Source organism: Seriola dumerili, unplaced genomic scaffold, assembly GCF_002260705.1.
Source record: "Seriola dumerili isolate Sdu_G_001 unplaced genomic scaffold, Sdu_1.0 BDQW01000012.1, whole genome shotgun sequence".
Taxonomy (NCBI): Eukaryota; Metazoa; Chordata; class Actinopteri; order Carangiformes; family Carangidae; genus Seriola; species Seriola dumerili.
In genome coordinates, this window is record NW_019174267.1 from 2,188,637 (window position 1) to 2,213,513 (window position 24,877).

The window sequence follows — 24,877 nt, forward strand, 5'->3', positions numbered from 1 at the left end:
GTGTATGTGCAGGAGATATTCAACTGAGAGAGTGAACAGGAAATGTTTAAAGGTTGCAGGTTTGACTCCTGGTCCGGTTCTACAGGTTTGATGTTTCAGACAGCAGCAACTCCGATGATGTCAGTGTGAAGCCACAGGATCCCTGTGATGTCACACATGTTAGTATGTTTCCATGGTAATGAGCTCTCCACAGCTTGTGATGCTGTTTCAGTTCATTTCAGAAGAATAAAGTAGAAACCTGTGGAACTTGTGTCAGGACAGTTGGAGACACTCAGCAATGAAATTGATGACGATGACGATGATGACGGTGATGATGATGAGGGACAGTCTGATAGAGATAGCCTGAGCTCACTGAAGCTAAGATTGATCCAGTGAAGTATAAACTGATGTACATGTTGTTATCTGGTGTCACATGATGAGGACGGGGAACAGGTTGTGGGTCAGGTGAAGGACTTGCGAGAGTGGGAGCATCAGGTGTACGGTACCCAGTCACAATGTTGGTGTCAACCTTTCAGGCAGGTGGGGGCTCTACTGCTGATGACATGGTTTCAGATAATGATCATTAAACTCTTAGATAATTATGTATATAGAGAAAAGGTTTAATGAATGTTGTAAAGATGTCTGTAAAGTGACTGAAGTTCGTAGGACAGGTGACGAGACGTTTGTTCAGATTCAGAGCCAGACGTCAAAGACTAAAATCCTTCATCTGGTCAAAATATATAGAAACCACCAAGATGTAAAAAGTCAATCTTAAAAATAAGACTTAAAACTGGATAAAAGTCATTTTGAGTTTATGTCTGACAAACACAACACGTATGACATCACTGACAGGTGGGCAATGAAACGTTGCCATGATTAAAACTGCAGATTTTAATGTGGAAAAGTTCCAGATTAAAACTTAAATGTTCCACAGCAGCTCCAGTCCACTGAAGTCTGACTGTTAATATGCTGGTATATTACTTTATATTATTATATAAATTATATCATTTTAAATATGTCAAAGGAGTTTTAAAGTTTTTCTGAACTTTTTTTGTTGAGCTCATGGAAGAGGAAGATGAGGATAATTAATATTAAAGTGGTGATAACTGATCATAAGTGTTTTAAAGTTCAGCAGCAGAAAACTCTTGAGTTTGTTTTCTGTGACTCCACATGTGACATCGGATCTGATTTAAGAGCAGGCTGTGTTCCAGACAACAGATCAACACATTTAAAAGTTCCGCCTCCTGACCAATCAGTTCTCTTAGAAAATGACATCACCATGAGAGCCATGGTGCTTTCTATGACCATCGTTTATATGAGCACCTGTCATTATTGAGGCGTTCCCATGAAACTTCAGCAGTGAAAAACCTTAACTGGTACAAAGGTCAGAAATCTACTGAATTCTCCTGTAGATGTGGTAGAAAACAGGTCGTCATCAGGGATGGAGTTAATGAATGCTGAATGAACACTTCTTCCAGGCTGATGATGACAAACCCTCCGATAATCACCATGACTCCACCAACAATGTACTGCAGGAAGTAGGACTGAACACTGCTGACAGAGTGGAGGGAAACTGACAGACTGGTTCATCCTACAGCAATACAATGAGCCACAAGACCAGCACAGTCCCCAGACCTGAACCCCATGGAGCTGGTCAGGCATGAAGTGGACTGAAGGTGACACAGTGTGAACTTCTGTTGTTGGACCATTCTTGAACCATGTTTGATTTATAATGTAGAGCGACAGAGTTCAGCTGCTGGAGTCAGACACTCTATTATCTGCTCTCCTGTCTCTGAACCAGTGTTTTAAATCATTTCATTTCAGCAGGAAGATGATGATGATGTCACGTGAAGACGAAGTCAATGATGATGTTTGTCTGCCGGATCATTTGTTCAGTGTCAGTTCAAATGAGATGAGCTGTAACTCCCTGCAGTCGTCTCATTTTCTCCATCAGATAAACTCTTTAACTCAGACGTCTTCACCAGCAAATCCATCTCAACAAATCAACACACACACACACACACACACACGCACACGCACACAGCCTCCTCCTTTTGGCAGTGAAGCAGCTGTGATGTCATCAACAACAAACTGAAACAAACGCCTAAATGACTCATTTCCTGTAGGGAAAGTGACATCACTGTGTGTGTGTGTGTGTGTGTGTGTATGTGTATGTGTGTGTGTGTGTCTTTGAAAACATCATGTTCAGAGGAGACAGAAGCTCAGTTTGAAACCAGAGTTTTATCTGTGAGGACCAGTGTTTCTTTATTTAAACTCTTCCATGGTTTCAGCTCGCTGGGGATCAAAGGTCACAGCTGATCCTGATACTGAGGATGAAGCTGCAGCAGTGAGATCAGTGTTGGTTTGGTTGAACTCTCCCACTGGTGGATGGTTGTGTAGCTGTTGTTTTTGTCCAGTTGTGTTACAGACTCTGAGAATCTGAATCTGATTCATTGACAAGAAAGAGACAATAACACAATAAATAAAGATTCATTTGACCGATAACATCAATATTTATTTACATTTTCTATAGATATCCAGATCAAACTGTGAAGTCTTTTTTTCCAAGATGATCATTCACAGTGAGTCTGCTGTGTTGTGTGTAGATGGTGTGAACTTTCTGCTGCACAAGTTAAATTCCTGCTTGTTGTTCTGGATTCGAGAAAAAATCTATCCCATAATTTAATTTTAATGTCACACACTGATGACATCAGCACCACGAGCTGAACGAGGTCTTCACCCACAATGCCACTCACACATGAACAATAAGTGTGTCGTTGTGTTTAATGAGTGTGTGTGTGTGTGTGTGTGTGTGTGTGTGTGTGTGTGTGTGTGTGTGTGTGTGTGTGTGTGTGTGAGGCTGTCACATGATCTGCTGGATGTTTGAACATATTGAACTTCTGGGGGCTGCAGGTTTCTGTGGTGGAGGGTTGGGGAGGGTTAAATTCAAAGTCCTTCAGCTGAGTGGAAACAAGACAACAGGTTTAAAATAGTCTGTCAGGGTCATGTAGCATCAGCTGCTTCTTTAACCTGCACATGCTCAGTTCTGACCTCACTTTACCCAAACAGATGTTGGTCATGAAGCCTGAGAAGCAACAGAAAACATCTGGTCTTGTCATAAACCATCAGAGTGAGACCTCAGCACTTTAGATGTTTCATGCGTCTGATTCTGGTTTTGTTGAGTTGTATTTATGTTTTTCGTGGCCTCGTGTGTGTGTGTGTGTGTGTGTGTGTGTGTGTGTGTGTGTGTGTGTGTGTGTGTGTGTGTGTTAAACAGGAACTGGTGTGCATTTGTGGTGACAAAGACGGTGAGTTGTGTAGTTGAGGATGGAGTTGAAACCTACGTGAAGCCTGATTATCATCCTTGCAGCTGGGGGAGTGGACAATGCAGCAGGGTGGTGGTGTAAGTACACACACACACACACACACACACACACACACACACACACACACACACACACACACACACAGGACTTCTGCAGGATTCAAAGGTCAGTTTAGAATAAAGAACAATGTAACAATTTAACTCATCCAATCAACCTCAGACTTCATGTGTGTTTTCCCAGCATGCACCAGTCATGAATGTAATATCTAACTACTCTAATGACTCAAAGATGTCAAATTTTGGTTAGAAATGAAAATCAGGTTGATGTCAAAAGTTGGCTAATTGACATTGCGACATTTAGATGTTGGATTTTACTCATGAATAAAATGTTGGTGTTTTGTGAAGATGTTTTTTTTACTTATCAACACACAAAACCAACAATATATCAACATCAGCTGGCGTCAGTGTTTGATGTTAGTATAGTATTTATAATGTGATGTCACCTCCTGTCTCTCTAGGTGTTACTTTAGTTTAACTTTGATCTGAACTCTAACTGTGCACACGGTTAAATGATGGGACATGTTCCTACACAGTGCTGTCACATGACACGTCATGATGTCATGGGATGATGGGCTGGAGCCTGTTGGCTGCTGGCTCTGATGTTCTTTGATCTCTGCAGCTATCGGACCTACATGAGGCCGCGGTACAAAGTGGCCTACAAAATGGTGACAGAGATGGAGTGGAAATGTTGCCATGGTTACAGCGGAGAAGACTGCAACGATGGTCCAGTTGGTGGAGCAGGAACCCAGATCTCCACCACCAGACCTCAACCCAGACCGGGACAGGGAGGGGCGACGAGCCACGGACAAGGGGGAGGAGGTTTTGGATCAGGACCAAGCGGAGGACACGGTGGTGAGTAAATCAAAACTGAGTCACTGAGGACAGGTGTCTGTCTCCCCTGTCCTCAGTGTCTGAGGGCTGGGGACGGGACCCACGTGGGCACATTCAAAGTCCAACAGTTTAACAAACTGGTCCTAGTTCTTCTGGAGAGGCTTTTTCTTCTCACTGGGGTCCAACACACAACTTAATGTGAGACCTGCTCCAGATGGACTCAGAGGAAACATGTAGAGAACAGATGTAACTCACACTGATCATGAACAAACTTCAGTAGTCTGACCTCTGCTGACCTCTCCTGGCGACCTGGTGAACTGCTCTTGTTATTGTTCTCCTGCTGCTTTTTCTTCCAGGACAAGTTGAAAGAGAGAAAATGAGGCAGCTAGAGGAGAAGATCCTAAGTCTAACCAAGAACCTCCAGGACCTACAGTCCACCCTGAACACTGTGAACCAACGCTTCCAACAGGAGGTCAACAAGCCGGGCTTCAGTGGAGGAGGAGGAGGAGGAGGAAGAAACCCTGCTGATGCAGCTCAGCCAGAGATTAAAGAGACGATTCACAGCATTCAGACCAAACTGGACCAACTGGATAACCGCACACAGGTGAGTTTACCTGTGGCTGATGGGCCCAGTGTGAATACATAATGAACAGACACAAACATCAAACATCTGTGTCAGCCCAGCTAGCTGTTAGCTTGTAGCAAGCTAATTAGCCTACATATTCATGTCTCACAGTTTAATGCAGACTATAGTCTGGGAGGGGGCAGATTGCTCATCAATTTACTGGAAGGTTCCTGAGTCCATCCCCAACTCAAAGTGTCCTTGAGCAAGACACTAAACCCCCATCAGTATCAGCCATCAATGAATGTGTGTATCAATGTGTGTGTGTGTATGTGTGTGTGTGTGTGTCCATGTACAGGCTCATGATAAAACCCTGGTCAGCATCAACAACCACCTGGTGAATGGGAAAGGTAACGACCTGGACGGAGGTCTCTCTGGAGGAGGACTGAACTCACTGAAGGAGGAGATTCTGAGGGAGTTGGAGAGGAGAGTGTCACTGTCCTGCTCCTCCTGTCAGGTACCACATCACCTTCCTTTAATTAGGCAATACAAACAACATGGAGGCTGTTTGATCACAGCTTCCTGCTGGTCAGGAAATCCCTACAGTTGTAGTTCTGTAAATGCTCTCAGCACAGTCGGAGGTCCAGGTGTAGCATAGTGAGATCTAAACCATGCTGTGTTTCAGGCTGGTGTGGAAGATCTGCGCCGACAGCAGCAGGAGGACCAAGAAAGGATTCGAGCTCTGGAGAAGCAGTTGAGTGCTGTGGACGTTCGGTATCGGCAGAGCCTGGATGGGCTGCGGCGCGATGTGGTGCATTTGCAGGGATGCTGTGACACTGTCGATGACCTCCAAGACCGCATCACTGACGCTGAACGCAAGATCAGCTCAGCCTCAGAGAACTTCGATGTTCTGCAGAACCGCCTGAACAAGGAGCTTAGTGGAGGAGGAGGCAGCAGCCACAGTGAGAACAGCGGGTCCAGAGGAGGAGGTCTCGGTGGTGGTAGTGGAATCGGCAGAGGTGGAAAGGACGTTTCGGTGACAGAGGACATGTTGGACAATCGGCTGAGGGACCTGGAGTGGCGGGTCAACAACACTGTGCAACGAACCGAGCAGAGTTGCTCATCCCTGGAGAATGAACTAAAAGACTACTTCCATAAAGAACTTGGGGACCTGAGGACTGTGTTCCTGGATCGGTTCGATGACCAGGCCTTCAGGATCGCAGATGTGGAGCTGGATGTGGGGCTGGTGAAGGCCAGAGTGAGCAACCATGACAAGAGGCTGACAAACCTGGAAAACAACACCTCCCTCATCAACCGAATGCTGGAGAAGTGCAGCTGTGGAGGGCCGGAAGAAGGAGGAGGTGATCGAGGAGATGTAGGAAGGTGGGGGGGGGTAGGAGGAGGAGGAGGAACAGGGGGAGGATTATCTGGGACAGGAGGAGACAGAGAAAATACAACAGAGAAATCATTGGAGTGGAGAGTGGTGGCCAATGAAGATCGGATTCAACATTTTAACACTCGACTTAAAGACCTGTCGGTGTCCGGAGACTCTCTGCACGACAAAGTGAGTCATCTCTGAGCCTCTCTTCTGATTGGCTGACTGTTTTCTGAGTGATCCAATAAAAATATAGCAGATTTCAGGTAAAAAACACTCAGAGAAACCAAATCCTGCAAGGTTTGGATGGTGGGTCCAGGTGGGCGGGGCTTGGTGACTGCTTTGTTGTGACATCACAAAGTTCCAGAAGTCCTGACGGCTGGTTTTAAGGCTCAGTTTCTGAATACAGGCTGTGTGCATTTCTCTGTGGACTGAGGCTTTGATACTTTCACAGTATTAATATAGAAGCTAGACCTGATCTATAATCACACTACACATGGACACAGACCTTTACACTGGATGGAGCTTTAGGATAGCTGACCATTCATATTTAATGTGTGTATAAACGTTATCATCTTCATCCTTTGTAAATATTTTTATATTACAAGATTTCAGGTCTCACAGATGAAAGAGAAGTGAATAATTATGTTTTTACTGTTGAGATATTAACATGTCAACCAACGTCCAGGTTCTGGATCTGAGCCATGATGTCCGTAAGATCAAGGCTCTGACAGGCGACCACGGTGAACACTTTAACCGAATTGTGACGGAGGTGGAGCTGCTGGGGCAGGACAGCGAGCTGTGCAGGAAGGTGGAAGATGAGTTGGGAAGGCTGAAGAATCACTCCCATGATACACTGGGGCGCATGCAGAGCCACATCAGCAGACTACAGATCAGACTGGACTCAGACAAAGAAGGCTGCTTCCAGATCTGTTCACACCTGCAGAACGAAGTCCACCTGCTGCGAGATGATGTCAGAAGGTGCACTGGCCAATGTAAGACCAGCCTGGACACGCACACAGGTCAGATCAACCAATCAAATGATCCTTCACAAAGCCTGATGCCACCCTGATGTTTCAGTTATTCACAAAGTTCAAACGCCTGATGATAAAGTAATTTAGAAAAAGTCTGATTAATTAACTAATTAATAAATAAAGATTTTTTTAAATAATCAACATTCGAACAAAGTGAGACGCTGGTTTAATGTTGAACACAAACTAAACACCCAACAGGAGCTGGTTCTTCTGGTTCTGCTGGTTCTGGTAACACTGGTAGCAGTGGTGCTAGTGGTGGTACCAGTGGACCTGGGACTGGGTTGGATGCTGAGAAGCCTTTAGATGGCCACAGTGTGATTGGAGGCTCCATCAACAACAACCAACTGAAGACGCTGCAGGGCGAAATGTCTGAGGTCATCCTCACCTTCAGCTCCATCAACGACACCCTGAAGGGGCTTGAACACACGGTGCAGAAACATGGCAGCGTCATCACAGACCTCGGTGAGCCAAACTAACAATGACCAACAGTCATTAACACACCTGCCCCACCTGACGTTCACTCCTTCATCCTCTGACTCCCCGCAGGAAACACCAAGGATAAGATCATCTCTGAGCTGGACAAGATCCAGCAGGAGGTGACAGAGCATGTGGAGGAGAGCCGGGACCGTCTGGATGGGATGGGCCACGACATCCGGCGGTTTGAGAGCACGCTGCTGGTGGAGATGGGAGACTGTAAGAGGTCTGGAGACGGGCTGGAGAAGAGGCTGTCGAAGCTTGAGGGCGTCTGTGGGAGACTGGACGGCGTCTCTGACTCCATCCACAAGATCAAGGAAGGTACGGTTGGTTCTGATGGAACCTTTTAAATCTTCATTTCAGGAAACACTAATGAGCCAAAGGTTCAGCAGGTGGAACTCCTGATATGAGTTGCTCATGGCATCAACAGTAGCACTTGCAAATTCAACAATAACTGAACTGAACAAAGATCTGAACCTGAACTTGGTCAGTGGTTCTGAGATTCATGGTCGCTGTCCTCAGGTAAAGAGTGGACGCTGGTCAGCTGACTAACGATGAACACATGAGCAAGAATGATATGTACATTGTCCTACTGTGTTCCCCCTGTCCTCTTTTCTTGTGAACCCTGTTCTCATGTGTCCTCTGTTCTCATGTGTCCTCTGTTCTCATGTGTCCCCTGTTCTCATGTGTCCTCTGTTCTCATGTGTCCTCTGTTCCCATGTATCCGCTGTTCTCATGTGTCCCCTGTTCTCGTGTGTCCTCTGTTCTCATGTGTCGCCTGTTCTCATGTGTCCCCTGTTCTCATGTGTCTCCTGTTCCCCTGTGTCCTCTTTTCCCATGTGTCCCCTGTTCTCATGTGTCCTCTGTTCTCATGTGTCTTATGTTCTCATGTGTCCGCTGTTCTCATGTGTCCCCTGTTCTCGTGTGTCCTCTGTTCTCATGTGTCGCCTGTTCTCATGTGTCCCCTGTTCTCATGTGTCTCCTGTTCCCCTGTGTCCTCTTTTCCCATGTGTCCCCTGTTCTCATGTGTCCTCTGTTCTCATGTGTCTTATGTTCTCATGTGTCCGCTGTTCTCATGTGTCCCCTGTTCTCGTGTGTCCTCTGTTCTCATGTGTCGCCTGTTCTCATGTGTCCCCTGTTCTCATGTGTCTCCTGTTCCCCTGTGTCCTCTTTTCCCATGTGTCCCCTGTTCTCATGTGTCCTCTGTTCTCATGTGTCTTATGTTCTCATGTGTCCGCTGTTCTCATGTGTCCCCTGTTCTCGTGTGTCCTCTGTTCTCATGTGTCGCCTGTTCTCATGTGTCCCCTGTTCTCATGTGTCTCCTGTTCCCCTGTGTCCTCTTTTCCCATGTGTCCCCTGTTCTCATGTGTCCTCTGTTCTCATGTGTCTTATGTTCTCATGTGTCCGCTGTTCTCATGTGTCCCCTGTTCTCGTGTGTCCTCTGTTCTCATGTGTCGCCTGTTCTCATGTGTCCCCTGTTCTCATGTGTCTCCTGTTCCCCTGTGTCCTCTTTTCCCATGTGTCCCCTGTTCTCATGTGTCCTCTGTTCTCATGTGTCTTATGTTCTCATGTGTCCGCTGTTCTCATGTGTCCCCTGTTCTCATGTGTCTCCTGTTCCCATGTGTCCTCTTTTCCCATGTGTCCCCTGTTCTCATGGGTCCTCTGTTCTCATGTGTCTCCCGTTCCCATGTGTCCCCTGTTCCCCTGTGTCCCCTGTTATCTGATTTTTCCTCTGTTTAGGACTCAATCGACACGTTTCCAGTTTGTGGACATGTGTCTCTGGTTTGAATGACTCGGTCATCCATCATGGAGGAATCCTGGATTTTATTCAGAAGAACCAGGACAACGTCCAGAGCAGGATGAAGAACCTCAATTCGAGTGTGAACCAGGTCCTCAAAGACCTTCAGAGTTTCTCTGACTACAACCTGACCGGTACGCTGGACTCTACTGTATTCTGTTTCATTCTATTATATGTAATGTTCATAAACAGCATGAAGATAAGTTCAGTTCAACTAAGGTTTCAGATCTTTTTTCTCAGCAGAAACATTGATATCTGCACCCTAACCTGGACAGATGTTAACATGTCTAACTAAATGAAGAAAATAAAGCAGTAGAACACATAAAACACTCAATATATAAGTATAATATAATAGATCAATATATTAGATTGTCATGTTATTCAAGTTATAAGAAGATACATGTGATGTAAAAAATGCTGGTGGAAAGACAAAGAGTGTATAAGGACTGTAGTGATTTAAGAGTAGTGTTACTAGCACGGGACCATGTTGTGATCTGAGAATCGTACAATTAAACATCATAGAGAGCATAAATATAGTTGCAGTCTCTGCTGACAGGAAACTACACATATATCTAAAATTCTTAGGGTTGAATTTGACTCGATTCCAAACGTTTCCAATCTGAGCTTTAGAATAAAGTTTAATATCTGAAACAAGCTGCAGTCAGTACATCTGTTTCTACGCAACAGGTTTTGCTTAAAACATACTGTTTAAGATAAATAACAAGATTTAGCTTTAACCATGTTGCAATATGTAGTTAGATGGACAGCAGCTTGAGCTGCACAAAAATACCTATCATCTGCATACATTTGAATGTTGGTGTTAGAAGTGAGGTGGAGGTTTCTGGCTCAACTTTAATAGACCAACACGTTTTGGCTTGTGGCTTCATCAAGTCAAGTCAAGTAAATTTTTATTTGTATAGTGCCAATTCACAACATACGTTTTCTCAAGGCACTTTCCAAATAGAGCAGGTCTAGACCTTCTCTTCATAATATTATTTACAGAGACCCAACAGTTCCCACCAAGAGCAGCACTAGGCGACAGTGGCAAGGAAAGACTTCCTTTTAAGAGGCAGAAACCTCGAGCAGAGCTGAACTCAGGGTGGGCGGAGCTATCTGTATCAACTGGTTGGGTTGGAGAGATAGAGAGAGAGAGAGAAAAAGCAAGAGAGAGCACAGAGGAAAAGATCAAGAATGTGCAGTGATAGTAATATTAATAATAGTGACAGTAACAGCAGGAACAGCAATAGTAATTTAGTGGCAACTGTAGTGCTCGTCCTGATAACAATAGTAATGACAACTAATGACATTAATAGTTATCATTATTAATTGTAGTAAATTTTAGCAGGTTTAGCAGCAGGTGTTAAACAGGGTCATGGGGGCAGTAGGTGGTTTACAGATCCAGACTCTACAGCTGCAGCTCTGGAGGCGGGAGGAGCTGTGGACAGGAATAGGAAGGAGATAGAGAAGGAGGAGAAGGGAGAGAGAGAGGCACACAGCCTGGGCGCTCATGTGCTTGAGGGAAAAAACAAACAGAATGATGCAGTGATTAGGGTTAAGTTAGATATTCAGAAAGTTTACAGTGATCTCGTCAGCAGGACAACCTGGACTATACTGTACTGAGTTTAATGGTTTATTGAGACTGAGGCCTACCTGCTGGTGGTAGGATGGCAAGAGGTACAAAGCCTGAGTTTGTAAAACAATAAGAAGCTAACTGAAAGTTAAGGCATAAAAATACATTTTAAATTTAGATTTGAAAGTCTGAATGGAGTCAGACAGTCTGATATCAGCAGGGAGGTTGTTCCAGAGCAGAGGGGCCCGATAGGAAAAGGCTCTGCAGCCAGTCTTTTTAACTCTGGGAACAGACAGGAGCCCTGAATTCTGGGAACAGAGAGCACGAGATGGAGTATAAGGTTTAAGCAGATCAGACAGGTATGAAGGAGCAAGTCCATTTAGAACCTTGTATGATCTGACATGAACAGGAAGCCAATGAAGGGAGACTAAAATCGGTGTAATGTGGTCGAATTTTCTGGATTTAGTAACAATCCTAGCTGCGGCATTCTGAACCATTTGAAGACTTTTAATACGAGCACTTGGCAGGCCAGAAAACAAAACATTACAATAATCAAGTCTAAATGAAACAAAAGCATGATTTAAGATTTCAGCATCAGTCTTAGACAAAAAAGACAGAATCCTAGCTATATTACGTAGATGAAAAAAGGCAGTCTTGGTGATATCTTTAATGTGCTGATCAAAGGAGAGGGAAGAATCAAAAGTGACACCCAGATTTTTGGCTGTCAGACTATGAGAAATCACACAGTTATCAAGAGTTATTGTTAATTGATCAAACTGGTGTCTATGTTGAATTTAGGAGCAAAAAATTTTGAGACATCCAGCTTTTCACAGCAGCCAAACAGACCTCTAAATTCGTAATCTGAGAGGAATCATCAGCCTTTATAGGCACATACAGCTGAGTATCATCAGAATAACAATGGAAATTAATTCCATGACCGCAAATAATTTGACCAAGAGGTGAAATATAGAGAGAGAAAAGCAGATGGCCAAGAACAGAGCCCTGGGGTACTCCGTATTTCACAGCAGAGTATGTCAATATAGTGTTATTATAGGAGATGCACTGTGTTCTGTCAGATAAGTAGGACTTTAACCAGGTGAGGGGCAGGCCAGAAACACCAAATTTGCTTTCAAGTCGGTCTAAAAGAATACAATGATCTATAGTATCAAAAGCTGCACTGAGATCCAGCAAGAGGGTCACAGAGGTGGAGTCAGGTTCCATCAGTGTCCTATGTTGGTGTAAGGACAGACATTAGTGAGGAGGGCCCAGTATAGATGATGGAAGATTCTTCACTCTGACAAACTCAGACTGATTTAAGTATGACAGCAGCAGTAACCCCTCCTCCATCTAACAGTGACTTTATTCCTCAGTTAATGAAAGAACAAGCCGGATCCAGTTACTTTATTTAAATCAGTTTAAACATTTAATTCAGTACAGACACAGAATTTCCACAAATGTTGTGTCAGTGTGACTTTTGGAGAAATTGGTATAAAATGGTAAAGTCAGGGTTGAATAATGATGTGTGTTGTCATATATGATTACACAGGCCTTCCTGGACCCCCAGGAGAAAGAGGCTTCAATGGATTGCCAGGTCCCCGGGGGCCCCCTGGACCTCCTGGGCGACAGGGAGAGAGTGGAGCACGAGGTCAGCCTGGTAAGACACATATTAGTCTTGTTGATATGATGGAGGGAGAGTTCATAAAGACATAGAGGAAACATTGATGAACACCTGGTTCCTCAATATATGAAGTTCATTTGTAGCGAGCTTGAATTTACTGCGACTGTTCATATCAACACAAACAGACAGAGTCTAATCCTTTTTCTAACGTCTGCTGTGGTTCCTCCAGGTCCCAGAGGTGAAGCAGGTACGTACCCTTCAACAACACTGATATCTTAATGTGATCTGTGGTTAGTGCTGCCTCACTCTGCAGTGCTATGTTTATACATGTATGTGTGTGTGGGTGTGTGTGTATGTGTGTGTTTTCAGGCATGCCTGGTGCTGATGCTCATGTACCCCGACTGTCGTTCTCTGCTGCCCTCACTGTCCCCATGGACAGAGCTGGAACCATCGTCTTCGACAAGATATTTGTCAATGAAGGAGAATTCTACGACCCCAGAACAGGTAAACACATACTCATTCACCCAGTCACACACTCATTCACCCAGTCACACACACATTCACCCAGTCACACACACATTCACCCAGTCACACACACATTCACCCAGTCACACACTCATTCACCCAGTCACACACACTCATTCACCCAGTCACACACACACATTCACCCAGTCACACACACATTCACCCAGTCACACACACTCATTCACCCAGTCACACACACATTCACCCAGTCACACACACATTCACCCAGTCACACACACTCATTCACCCAGTCACACACACATTCACCCAGTCACACACACTCATTCACCCAGTCACACACACACATTCACCCAGTCACACACACATTCACCCAGTCACACACACTCATTCACCCAGTCACACACACATTCACCCAGTCACACACACTCATTCACCCAGTCACACACACACATTCACCCAGTCACACACACATTCACCCAGTCACACACACTCATTCACCCAGTCACACACACATTCACCCAGTCACACACACTCATTCACCCAGTCACACACACTCATTCACCCAGTCACACACTCATTCACACACAGGTGGCGCAGTATCAGGAGCAGTCAAGTTTTCCCTTCTGGTCGTCCACTAATCACAGGGTTGATGGTTCAATTCCCAGCTCCTTGTGTCCACATGTCAAAGTATCCTTGAGCAAGACACTGAACCCCAAACTGCTCCTGATGGTCAGACCAGCAGCAGCTTGGATGATAACTCACTGACATCAGTGTGTGCGTGTGTGGGTGGGTGTGTGTATGTGTGTATGTCATCAACACAAAGGCTTAAAGCTGAAGCTGAGCACAGTCACAGAAACAACCTGCAGCTTTTCTAACAAACAGGCCTCACCTGTTTTCACTCTGTCACCTCCAGGTGTTTTCACCGCCCCTGTGGACGGACACTACTTCTTCAGTGCCATCCTGACAGGCCACAAGAACGAGAAGATTGAGGCGGTTCTGTCAAAGTCTAACTATGGCATGGCACGGGTGGACTCTGGAGGCTACCAGCCTGAAGGCCTGGAGAACAACCCTGTGGCCGAGGCTAAAACCACCCCCGGCTCTCTGGCCGTCTTCAACATCATCCTGCCTCTGCAGACTCGGGACACGGTCTGCATCGACCTGGTGATGGGCAAACTGGCTCACTCTGTCGAGCCACTCACCATCTTCAATGGTATGCTGCTGTACGAAGACCAGTGACGGGTTTGTTCCAATGTCTGAGAGATGACGAGGCGGTGACAGGAAGTGTAATGTCACTGATTCAGAGTGAAGACAATATTTGAATATGAACAGATTTCTGTCACAATGTTTTAACTATGTTATTGTTCTATTGACTCTTTGTTTCTTCATGCGTGGACAACAGCAGGAGTCCATTAACTGTCTGACAGCTTTAATCCAATCATCTGATCCGCTGTGGTCACATGACCCGACCTCAGAGCAGCAGTGTGAGGACACGTCTCTGTAAACCAGGATAAGCCCTGCTTCCTGCTGCTGCGCGAAACGACTTTTTGGAAGTACGTGACGTCCTGTGGTGGAGAATTACAGTACTAGCAGTTTGTAGTGGTGTTAGCGCCCCCCACAGGCCACAGAGGTAATGACAGCCGCAACACAAACAAACAACCCCCTGATTTATTGATTCTGCCAGTCTGAACAGCAGCGGAGCTGAGGGTGGTCATTAAGGTCATTAAAGGACCACAATCAGGACATTTATTGATCTGATTGGTAGATATTTAGATACCTATCTGTTTATGATCTGATTGAGATAAGTGTTTGTGGATCAGTGTATGAAAGTGTTTGAAAAACAAAGAAAGCTTTTTTACTTTCTAGAAGCAGAATGTGTGTTTTATAAGCGAAGGTTCATGTTGCGAATGTTTTATATTGAGCTGCACCTTTTTTGTTTTATTTAAGCCATTATCACAAAATGTCACTTTTATAGACAAATGTTAACGGACAAGGCTGTAAACACTCAGTATTTTCTTACTGTCAACAAATCACAGTGGTGGAGAGGATATTCATTAACTGTAGTAATACCACACTGTAAAAAATACTGGGTTACAAATAAAGTCTTGCATTCTAAATGTTATTTAAGTAAATGTACAGAAGTTTTATCATCCAAATGTACTTATATTTAATATAAAAGTACTTAATGTAGAAAGATATATCGACGATAAAATAATATCATATGTATTGTTTTATTATTACAAATCATATGTTTTGTTCTTATCTGTAATGAACCTGTCAGATAAATGTAGTACAGTAGAAGTATTAAGTATCATTGTGTGGAATTATTGAAGCAAAGAACAAACATCTTCAGCACAGGATGTGAGTAAATGTTCCACCACTGGCAAGACTCAAAGCAACAGTATGTTAGTCCGTCTCTCAATACAGTCCCTCTTCGGTCTGTGTCTCTCAGCTCTGAGCTCATCGGTTCCTACTTACACTACCGGTCAAAAGTTTTAGAACACCACACTTTTTCCAGTTTTTTACTGAAAATTATTCAGTTTATTGTGTCATTGCACTCTGAAATGAAAGAATAGAACAAATAAGCAATTTGAGTTGAAAAAATAATCAATTTATAGACCAAAATGTATTCTAAACTTTTGACTCATCAAGTAGCCACCTTTGGCAGATATAACAGCTGAACACACTCGTGGCATTCTTTCTACAATAGAAATCAAATATTCTTCAGAAAGTTCTTCCCAAGTCTGTTTCAGAAGTTCCCATAAATGTGTGGCACTTGTAGGTTGCTTGGCTTTCACTCTTCTGTCCAGTTCATCCCAAACCAGCTCGATGGGGTTTAAGTCTGGAGACTGTGCTGGCCACTCTATGTTTTCAAGCTTACCATCTTGTCCTTTTTTCCTGAGGTAGTTTTGGCATAGCTTGGACTTGTGTTTTGGGTCATTATCTTGCTGTAGGATGAACCTCTGACCAACTAGGCGCATACCAGAGGGTATTGCATTGCGCTGCAGAATGCTGTGGTAGCCGTATTAGTTCAGGGTGCCGCTCACTCTGTACAAGTCACCGACCCTGGATCCAGCAAAACAGCCCCAGACCATCACACATCCTCCTCCATGTTTGACAGTTGATGTCACACACTGTGGAACCATCCTCTCGCCTACTCGACGGCGTACAAAGATCCTGCGTGATGAACCGAAGATTTGAAATTTTGATTCATCAGTCCATAATACCTTCTTCCAGTCTTCAGTAGTCCAATGGCAGCGTTTCGTGGCCCAGGAGAGCCTCTTTGTCTTATTCTGACATCTTAGCAATGGCTTTCTTGCTGCAACTCGTCCTGTCAAACCTGCAGCTCGAAGTCTTCTCTTCACAGTTGAAACTGAGACTTGCTTACTACGACCACTATTAAGCTGTGCTTGAATCTGTTGTCCTGTGAGCCGCCTTCACGCAAGCGCATAACTCTCAGAGGCTTTGGGTCTGCCAGACCACTTCCTGTCTGTCCTGTGAGTTTCCCCCAGTTTCTGAGTGCCTTTTGATGGTGAAGAAAACTGTACTCACTGACACCTTGACTTTCTTTGCAATTTCCATGTAGGAAAGACCTACATTTTTAAGTGTTATGATAGTCTGTCTCTCTTCCATTGTTAATTGCCTTTTTCTCGCCATTTTTGTAGCAACACACTACTTTCTGCAGTACAATACTGTTCACCTGATGCTCATGAGGGTCTGGTACCACAGTGTGTTCCAACACTGCTTTTATGCAGACAGAGGGGGTTGTATGTAGTCACGAAAAGTTGGAACACCTGTAGGAATTAGTAGCACCAGCTTTCAAGGCTGATTCAACCTTCATTGCTGCAGAACAGCTTTAAATTGTTAACCCACTTCGTGTTCCCTGAAAAAGGCCTTTTTGTATAATTCTGAAATGTACATTATTTTTCAGTTTTGGGTAACCAAACCTTTATTTTTAACCTCTGGCTGTTCAGTACTTACCTTTGTACCATTTCAAGCTATTCATTGGACTTGCACGACTTGAATTGCAATAAATAACTGGAAAAATTAGGGTGTTCTAAAACTTTTGACCGGTAGTGTATATCAATACACACACAATCCCTGTTGGTTTATATTAATACACACAATACTTGTTGGTTTGCATCTAAGCTTGGGATTTGTTGACAAAAAGAAAAATATTCAGTCTGATCAGACTTACAGTGTAAAACTAATGCTGAGAATTATGGACAGCGAGTTTCATCTGAAGATCAGGATTGCTTTGATAATTATTAATAGCTGCCTGAAGAAACATATGAACAATGAATTTTAACTAAATGTTTTAATCACTTAATTACTACAGCAGATCAAAAACTCCACCAGCTCCATTTGACTCTGTTATCAGTGAAAAGTGATTTATGTGTGATGGTCTCATATCAGTAACTCCTCACTGTCTACAGATAAACTGATGGACAAAAGGTTCCAGGTATTTATAAAACTTATGTCTGAGAAAAGTAGATATGATTTTCCAAACTTTATTCTCTGACAGGCTTTTGCTACAATTCTCATGTAAACCTGATTTAAATTTCATACTTTTGTATTGAATCATTTTCACTGTCATTAAAGAAAACACAAGTAAAACCCAGCAGGTTGTTTAACACTCTGTTTTTGAAGAATAGAAGTGCTGTTTGAAGGATCTCATAAAACTCAACAGGAGTTATTTTCAGCTTCTCATATAGAAGTTTTAACTCCATAATTTTTGTCAATGTCATCACATGATATCTGAAACACAATGCTCTCTGGTTGCAGGAGTTTACACAATACTCTACACTCAGATATACAACTACACATACTGGAACACAACTATACTACACTTGCGTTCACAGCCATACTACACACAAGAACACAACTATAAACAGTCACAAGTGTCTAGTGTTTGCCCAAAGACTGGAAAAAAGGATGGACAAAGCTTCCGTGACGACTCCCATAGTTTTCTGAAGAGCGGTTTTGAAGCTCAGAGTGAGCTGCACCGCTGTCGCCATCTTGCCAGTACCTGACTCCGTTGAACTCAGGGCTAACCCAAAAATGGGCAAAGAGGAGGGCCACATGTGGAGCTGAAACTTCGGTGCATGCCGGCTTGTGGCAGGCATTAAGTCTTCATAAAATTTAAACAATTGAGTTATATAAAGATTCCCCAATTGTCATGAAGGAGGAAATTAGCTATTGAGACCAAAACAGTTTTTGTACCAGGCTGTAAACATGTTTATTTGCTGCAAAGTTGGGCATTTTAACATTGGAGTCTATGGGGACTGACTCGCTTTTGGAGCCAGCTTCAAGATGTCATTTGAAGAAGTGCAGTCTTTGGTACTTCTGTGTTGGCTTCATTTTTCAGTCTCAGAGGTTGCTGCTTGTGTTAGCCACACGTGTTTAGAGACTTAAGTGACATGCCCACACATGTTGAGTATCAGCCAACTATCAAATTCTGTGACTGAAAATTGAAGCAAACACTGAAGTATCAATAACTGCAGTTCCTAAAGGTTAAGGGTTTTGGTCATAGTATAATAACATAATAAATGTATTTCTAAGACTTTTGATGCCTTACTATACTGTGACTTTTTATGATTTACTATACTGACATTTAATGCTGTACTATACTATGAATTTTTATGACATTTTTATGCCTTACTAAACTATGACCTTTTATTTCTTATTGAATTGTGACTTTTTATGCTTTACTATACTATGACATTTTTATAACATTTTATGACATTTTTATGACTTTTTATGCCTTACTAAACTGTGACACCATCACCACCCCATTTTTATCACTTAAGATAGGCTAAATAACAAACAGCTCTGTATAATGTAATTTACATGACATCCTCCACAGTGGTTAACTGAATCAACAACTCACTAAAACTATTTTAATAATAAATTGCCAACTGAGTATATTAGTAATTATCAGGTGTATGCTCAGGCTCCAAAGTTCCTAATTGCAATCAATTGGTTGATTTCAATGCTGTTCTCACCTGGGAACTGATATATCTGGTAACCTAAAGATGTTCTTTAATTTTATAGTTTTATCATATATTATTACTATCTCCCTATAACATGTTTTACCCCTCCCTCCCCATTTTCAAATGTAACCCAGTAACACATTTACTCAGAAACATTTTAACTGACTTGATTTGTTCATTTATATGAGAACGTCTTTAAATATTCTTTTACAATTTTTACTTCTACTAAATGTCCTTTCACTAATACTAGTGATGCTGTTCACATGTTGACATGCTGACGTCAGTGTGGTGTCCCATCTCCAGTCAGTTTCTGTTACTGGTAGAGTTCATTTGCTGCTTTGTCTGAACACAGTTTACGTTGCTATTTTCTTCATCAGAGTGTCTAACTACCTGCTGTACATTTAAACTTACACTAGTTCTGCTCCAGCACCCTGCTACTTTTAGCAACTTTCACTAACTCAGCCGTTGTTTACATGCTGTTCTGATCTGCTAGTTATTATTACCCTCATCATCATCATTATAACTATTATCATCAGCATTATTAACCTCATCATCACTATTATTAACATTATTATTATCATAATTATTATTACCATCATTATTATTATCATAATCATCATTATCATCATACATGAAGCTGTCAGGGACCTTCAATCTGCCAGGGTTAGGGTTAGGGTTAGGGTTAGGGAATCTCCATTGAAAATGAATTGAGATTCCCACTTCCAACTATGATTCCATGTCCGTATCTATTAGTATTGAAGGTGTCATTGGGAAATTCCATCTTCCACCTTTTTCTTCCAACTTTTTTTTTTCCAAGTACCTGCAGTGTCCTCTAGATGGCACTATGGGACAATTTTTCAATTCCAGAATAAAATTCCACTTTTTTCATTTCATTTCAATATTCCATTTTTCAACATATTATATGACTTGTATAAAGAATATCCTCTATTTCACCCTTCATTCCACTCTCTTATAGATTTCAACCCACATATGATTGAAGGATGGTTCTGTATACTTCAGGGTATTGTAAAAGTGTGTCACAAGGTGGTAGGCCCCACTTTATACAACCTTTCTCAAATTTATAAGGGAGAGATGCTGGCTGTCCCACAATGTGCCCCTCAGGGATAATAAAGCTGACCACTGGTTTGGGTTCAGGCCAATGGGGGAGCTCCAGACCAGTGGTTGGTTGAGTCTAGGCTGATGAGAAGGGTCTGGGCAAATTTTCAACTTGGTCATAGGACAAAATAACACATTTTTAGAAAGCCCTCAGTGGGGCAATCACAGCCATACACCTCCCAACTACCTATACTTTTAAATATGGAAGCTAGAGGGCGGCAACCTTCCAAAAATCCAAAATTTTGAGGTCTTGTAAAATGGGAACAGAAGCAGCTAGAAACCTGGTGAAAAGTGCATCTGGGAGCATTCTGACTTATCTATAACAACAGCAGGGTGAGCTATAGATGGGATAACTTTTTGGAAAAGCATGCACAGAAGATCTTCACACATACATTTTTGGAAAGCTCTCAATGGGGCGATCACAGCCATACACCTCCCAACTATCTATACTTTTAAATATGGAAGCTAGAGGGCGGCAAACTTCCAAAAATCCAAAACTTTGAGGTCTTGTAAAATGGGAAAGAAAGCAGCTAGAAACCTGTCAAAAAGTGCATCTGGGAGCATTCTGACCCATCTATAACAACAGCAGGGTGAGATTTAGATGGGATAACTTTTTGGAAAAAACGTGCACAGAAAATCTTCAAACTTATGTCGCATATAGCCCTCTCTTTGGTGACTATAGACCCCACGACAGAAATCCTCCAGGTCGTTTCCACATGACATTACACTGGTGCAAAAATGAGAGAAATTGCTATGTGAATTGGAACATGGGTTCACCAACAGATAGAAATCTGGGTGTGACCTTCGACCTTTCATAGGGTGAAACTTAGTAACAGGAAGCACCAAAGTTTTACACAGCATGACTCACTGTAAGTTCTATCTCATATCCCAAGCTCAGACAGATTGGACTATGGTCATAAATGCCATCTAGGGAGTTCCTGGTCAGGGAGCTCAGAAAGTATTTTCAGAGTTTGGCAACCCTGGATGAGTGGGGGATGGGCAAATTTTCAACTTTGTCGTAGGACAAGATAACATACATTTTTGAAAAGTCCTCAGCGGGGCGATGGCAACTGTACATGTACCACCAAGCTATGTTGATTGTTATGGAAGCTAGAGGGTGCCAAAATTTGAAAATTTTCACTTTGTTCTGACATTTGTCTCAGTAATGGAAGCACTCACAAACGTGAAACAGACAGCATTAAAAAGCTAATTAAGACCTCTGTCATATATACCAATGAAGTGGCAATTTTAGGCAACTTTAGGCAAAATATATGATTAAATAATAAATTTGGGGCACTTCCTGTGGGTCCATAGCTACAGAAAATGAATCACACCATCACAGGGGTGCCAGCTTTCAGTGAAATATGGCAAGTCTCTATCACACCGTATAGCCGAGCAAAGCCCCAAAATGTTGGTTGCCTAGCCCTCATTGACATAACATTATGACCTCTTGACCTCCAATCTAACTCATCTGTAACTCACCAACCGAAGTGGTTACAGACATGGAACAAGGTGTTCTGGAAAGCTCTCAAAGAGCTCTATCATATATGTCAAGATCAGCCCTGTAGCTCATTGATTTGGCTGAAAGCTCTAAGATGACCCCAGACTCTCAGAGTCCACTGAGACCCTTGGTTCCCTAACCCTAGGCTCTTCTGGCCATTAAGGTGAATTAGGCAAACTCAGCCATACTGCGTTGAAGAGCCACAAGCCACATATGGACAGAAAGATCTGATCAAGCCAAGTCGCTCTGTCATGAAAGCATAACCATAGCCCCTTCCTGTCCAGAGCTAGAGGGCACCAAACATTTACATTTTTACATGCTAAAGTGCTGTAACTCGTTAATGGAAGCAGCTAGGGGTGAGAGACAAGCATCTTTGGAAAGCTCTTGAAGAGCTCTATTGCATATTTCAAAATCAGCCCTGTAGCTCATTGATTTGGCTGAAAGCTCCAAGATGGACTCAGACTCTCAGAGTCCATGCTGACCCATAGTTCCTTAGGCCTTCTGGTAAAACAAGGTGAATCAGACAAATTCGGTCATATTGCATCATAGAGCCACAAGCCAGGTATGGACGGAAAGGTCTGATCGAGCCGAGTCTCTCTGTCTTAAAAGCATAGCTGTAGCCCCTTCCTGTCCAGAGCTAGGGGGCACCAAACATTGACATTTTTTACATGCTCAAGTGCTGTAACTCCTTAACGGAATCAGCTGGGTATGAGAGACAAACATCTTTGGAAAGCTCTCGAAGAGCTCTATCAAATATGTCAGCGCCATCCAGGTGGCGCTGTTCTGGAGCAAACTCTGCGACCAAAGGTGATAGGCCTAACTCGGACATACTCGATCATAGAGCGACAAGCAAGGCATCAACGGAAAGGGCTGGACGAGCTGAGTCAAGCAGTGTTGTAAGCAAACTGGTAGACCCTTTCTGTCAAGAGCTAGGAGGTGCCAAAGTTTGACATTTTTCACCATGTTGAGTGCTGTATCTCTGTAAAGGAACGTGTGAGGGATGAGTAACATACATTATTGGAAAGTTCTCAAAGAGCTCTATCACATACATCAGCACCATCTAGGTGGCACTGTTCTGGAGCAAACTCTGCGACCAAAGGTGATAGAGATGCAAGAAATGGTCTTCCTGAAAGGCCTTTATTATGTGATTGTAAAATTGCCCTCAATGTACTCCTTACTAAAGTATTTCAGATGAAATGAAGGCAAAACTTTCTTCCACATTTACATCTATGATTTCTACCTATAGATGTAAATATGGAGGCGCAAACTTTGTGCGCCTCCATATGTCAATCTATTCAATTCAGGCCACCTCATGAACACTAGCATCACTTTTGTAGCACTTCCTGTTAGTCCACAAGCACATAAATTAAGTTAATTCATCAGAGGGATGCCAGCTTTCAGCCAAAATTGGTTGCAAGTCCGTAGCTCATCGTATTGCTGAATAAGGCCCCAAAATGTTGGTTGACCAGGCCCCTATTGACCATTATTGTGACCTTGAGACTTCTATAAATGGTCAACGGAGGGCGCAACAGACACGGGCAAAGGTGTTCCTGAAAGGTCTCGAAGAGCTCTCTCACATATGTTAAAATTAGCACCCTAGCTCATTGTTTTGTCCTGAAATTCCACAAATTGTGGCCTGGTCACAACACTAAAGGTTGTTGAAAATCTACAAGTCAGGTGTCTATGGACTCAGCTCGTCACGCTGAGTAACATATGTCAGCCCCAGGCTCCTGAGTCGCTCCCTTCCGAAGGGCCGCCATGGGTAGTCTCTCATATGCTGCCGTGGCCCACCGTTAAATTCTGTTTTCATCTCAAAAAAAAAAGTTTGTCCTAAGTCCACAAATTTGGTGTCTTCGGATCCGGCTCGTCACGCTGAGTAACATATGTCAGCCCCAGGCTTCTGAGTCGCTCCCTTCCGAAGGGATGCCACATTAAACGTCTCCGACGCCTGCTTGCTGCGACACAAAAGTTTGTCGAAAGTCCACAAATTTGGTGTCTACGGACTCGGCTCGTCACGCTGAGTAACATATATCAGCCTCAACATTCTGAGTCGCTCCCTTCCAAAGAAACGCCATGGGTAATCTCTGATATGCTGAGGTGCCGCACCATTAAATCTGGGGGGAATCTCATGACACAAACGTTTCTCGAAAGTCCACAAGTTTGGTGTCTACGGACTCGGCTTGTCACGCTGAGTAACATATGTCAGATTCAGCCTTCTGAGTTGCTCCTTTCCAAAGAGACGCCATGGGTAATCTCTCATATGTTGAGTTGCCACACCATTGAGACTAGTGTGAATGTCACAACAGAAAAGTTGTCGCAAAAGTCACGAGTTTGGTGTCTCAAGGACTACGGCCTCGTCACGCTGAAGTAAACATATGTCAGCCCCAGCCTTCTGGAGTCGCTATCGGCTCTCCGAAGGGCCGCCATGGGTAGTCTCCATATGCTGCCGTGGCCGCCGGTTAAATCTGTTTTAACTCTCGTTAAAAGAAGAAAATTTTCCTGAAAGTCCAGCAAATTGGTGTATACGGACTCGGCTCCGTTTCCTGAGTAACATATGTCGTTCAGAACCCCTTCTGAGGTTCTCAAGAGACCCTGATCTCATAATGGATGCACAGCCATTAAACTAGTGCTCAGAGCTGCTTATGCACGACACAAAAGTTTGGTCCATGAAGTCCACAAGATTTGGTGTCTACGGACTCCGCTGCGTCACGCTGAGTAACATACTGTCAGCCCCAGCCTTCGGAAGTCGCTCTCCTTCCCGAAAGGGCGCCCCATGGGCGGATCTCCTCATATGCTGCCGGGACACCGGTTAAGATTCTGTGTTTTAATAATTTCCAAAAAATTTTCTTCCCGAAAAGTCCACAAATTTGGTGTCTACGGACTCAGCTCGTCACGCTGAGTAGCATATGGATCAGCCGCCAGCTTCTAAGTCGGCTCCCTTCGGAAGGGATCCTCGTTAAAACGTCTCCCGAGGCCCCGTTTGCCCTGGCGACGAAAAATTTTGTTAAAAATTCCACCAAAAATTGGGGTGTCCTAACGGACCCTTCGCTTTCTCGTGCTGAGTAACAAATGTCTAGTTTCAGCCTTCATGAGTTTCTTCCTTTTCCCAAAGGAGGACGATGGGGTCATCTCTCCATAATGCCTGAAGGTGCCACAGA

General features: G+C 43.5%; 1 protein-coding gene across 1 annotated transcript in view; it reads left to right on the plus strand.

The window, feature by feature from the left end:
- Positions 1 to 17,724, plus strand: part of emilin1 (elastin microfibril interfacer 1) — an 18,344-nt gene extending 620 nt beyond the window's left edge. Inside the window, exons 2-14 of the mRNA XM_022750026.1 lie at positions 3,257 to 3,382; positions 3,984 to 4,216; positions 4,552 to 4,799; positions 5,116 to 5,274; positions 5,443 to 6,321; positions 6,821 to 7,154; positions 7,365 to 7,628; positions 7,713 to 7,961; positions 9,381 to 9,572; positions 12,555 to 12,662; positions 12,856 to 12,873; positions 12,996 to 13,130; positions 14,026 to 17,724. Of these exons, the coding sequence (XP_022605747.1) occupies positions 3,257 to 3,382; positions 3,984 to 4,216; positions 4,552 to 4,799; positions 5,116 to 5,274; positions 5,443 to 6,321; positions 6,821 to 7,154; positions 7,365 to 7,628; positions 7,713 to 7,961; positions 9,381 to 9,572; positions 12,555 to 12,662; positions 12,856 to 12,873; positions 12,996 to 13,130; positions 14,026 to 14,348 (3,268 nt within the window). The 3' untranslated portion in view covers positions 14,349 to 17,724. The remainder of the gene's footprint in view (positions 1 to 3,256; positions 3,383 to 3,983; positions 4,217 to 4,551; positions 4,800 to 5,115; positions 5,275 to 5,442; positions 6,322 to 6,820; positions 7,155 to 7,364; positions 7,629 to 7,712; positions 7,962 to 9,380; positions 9,573 to 12,554; positions 12,663 to 12,855; positions 12,874 to 12,995; positions 13,131 to 14,025) is intronic.
- The last annotated feature ends 7,153 nt before the right edge of the window (positions 17,725 to 24,877 follow it).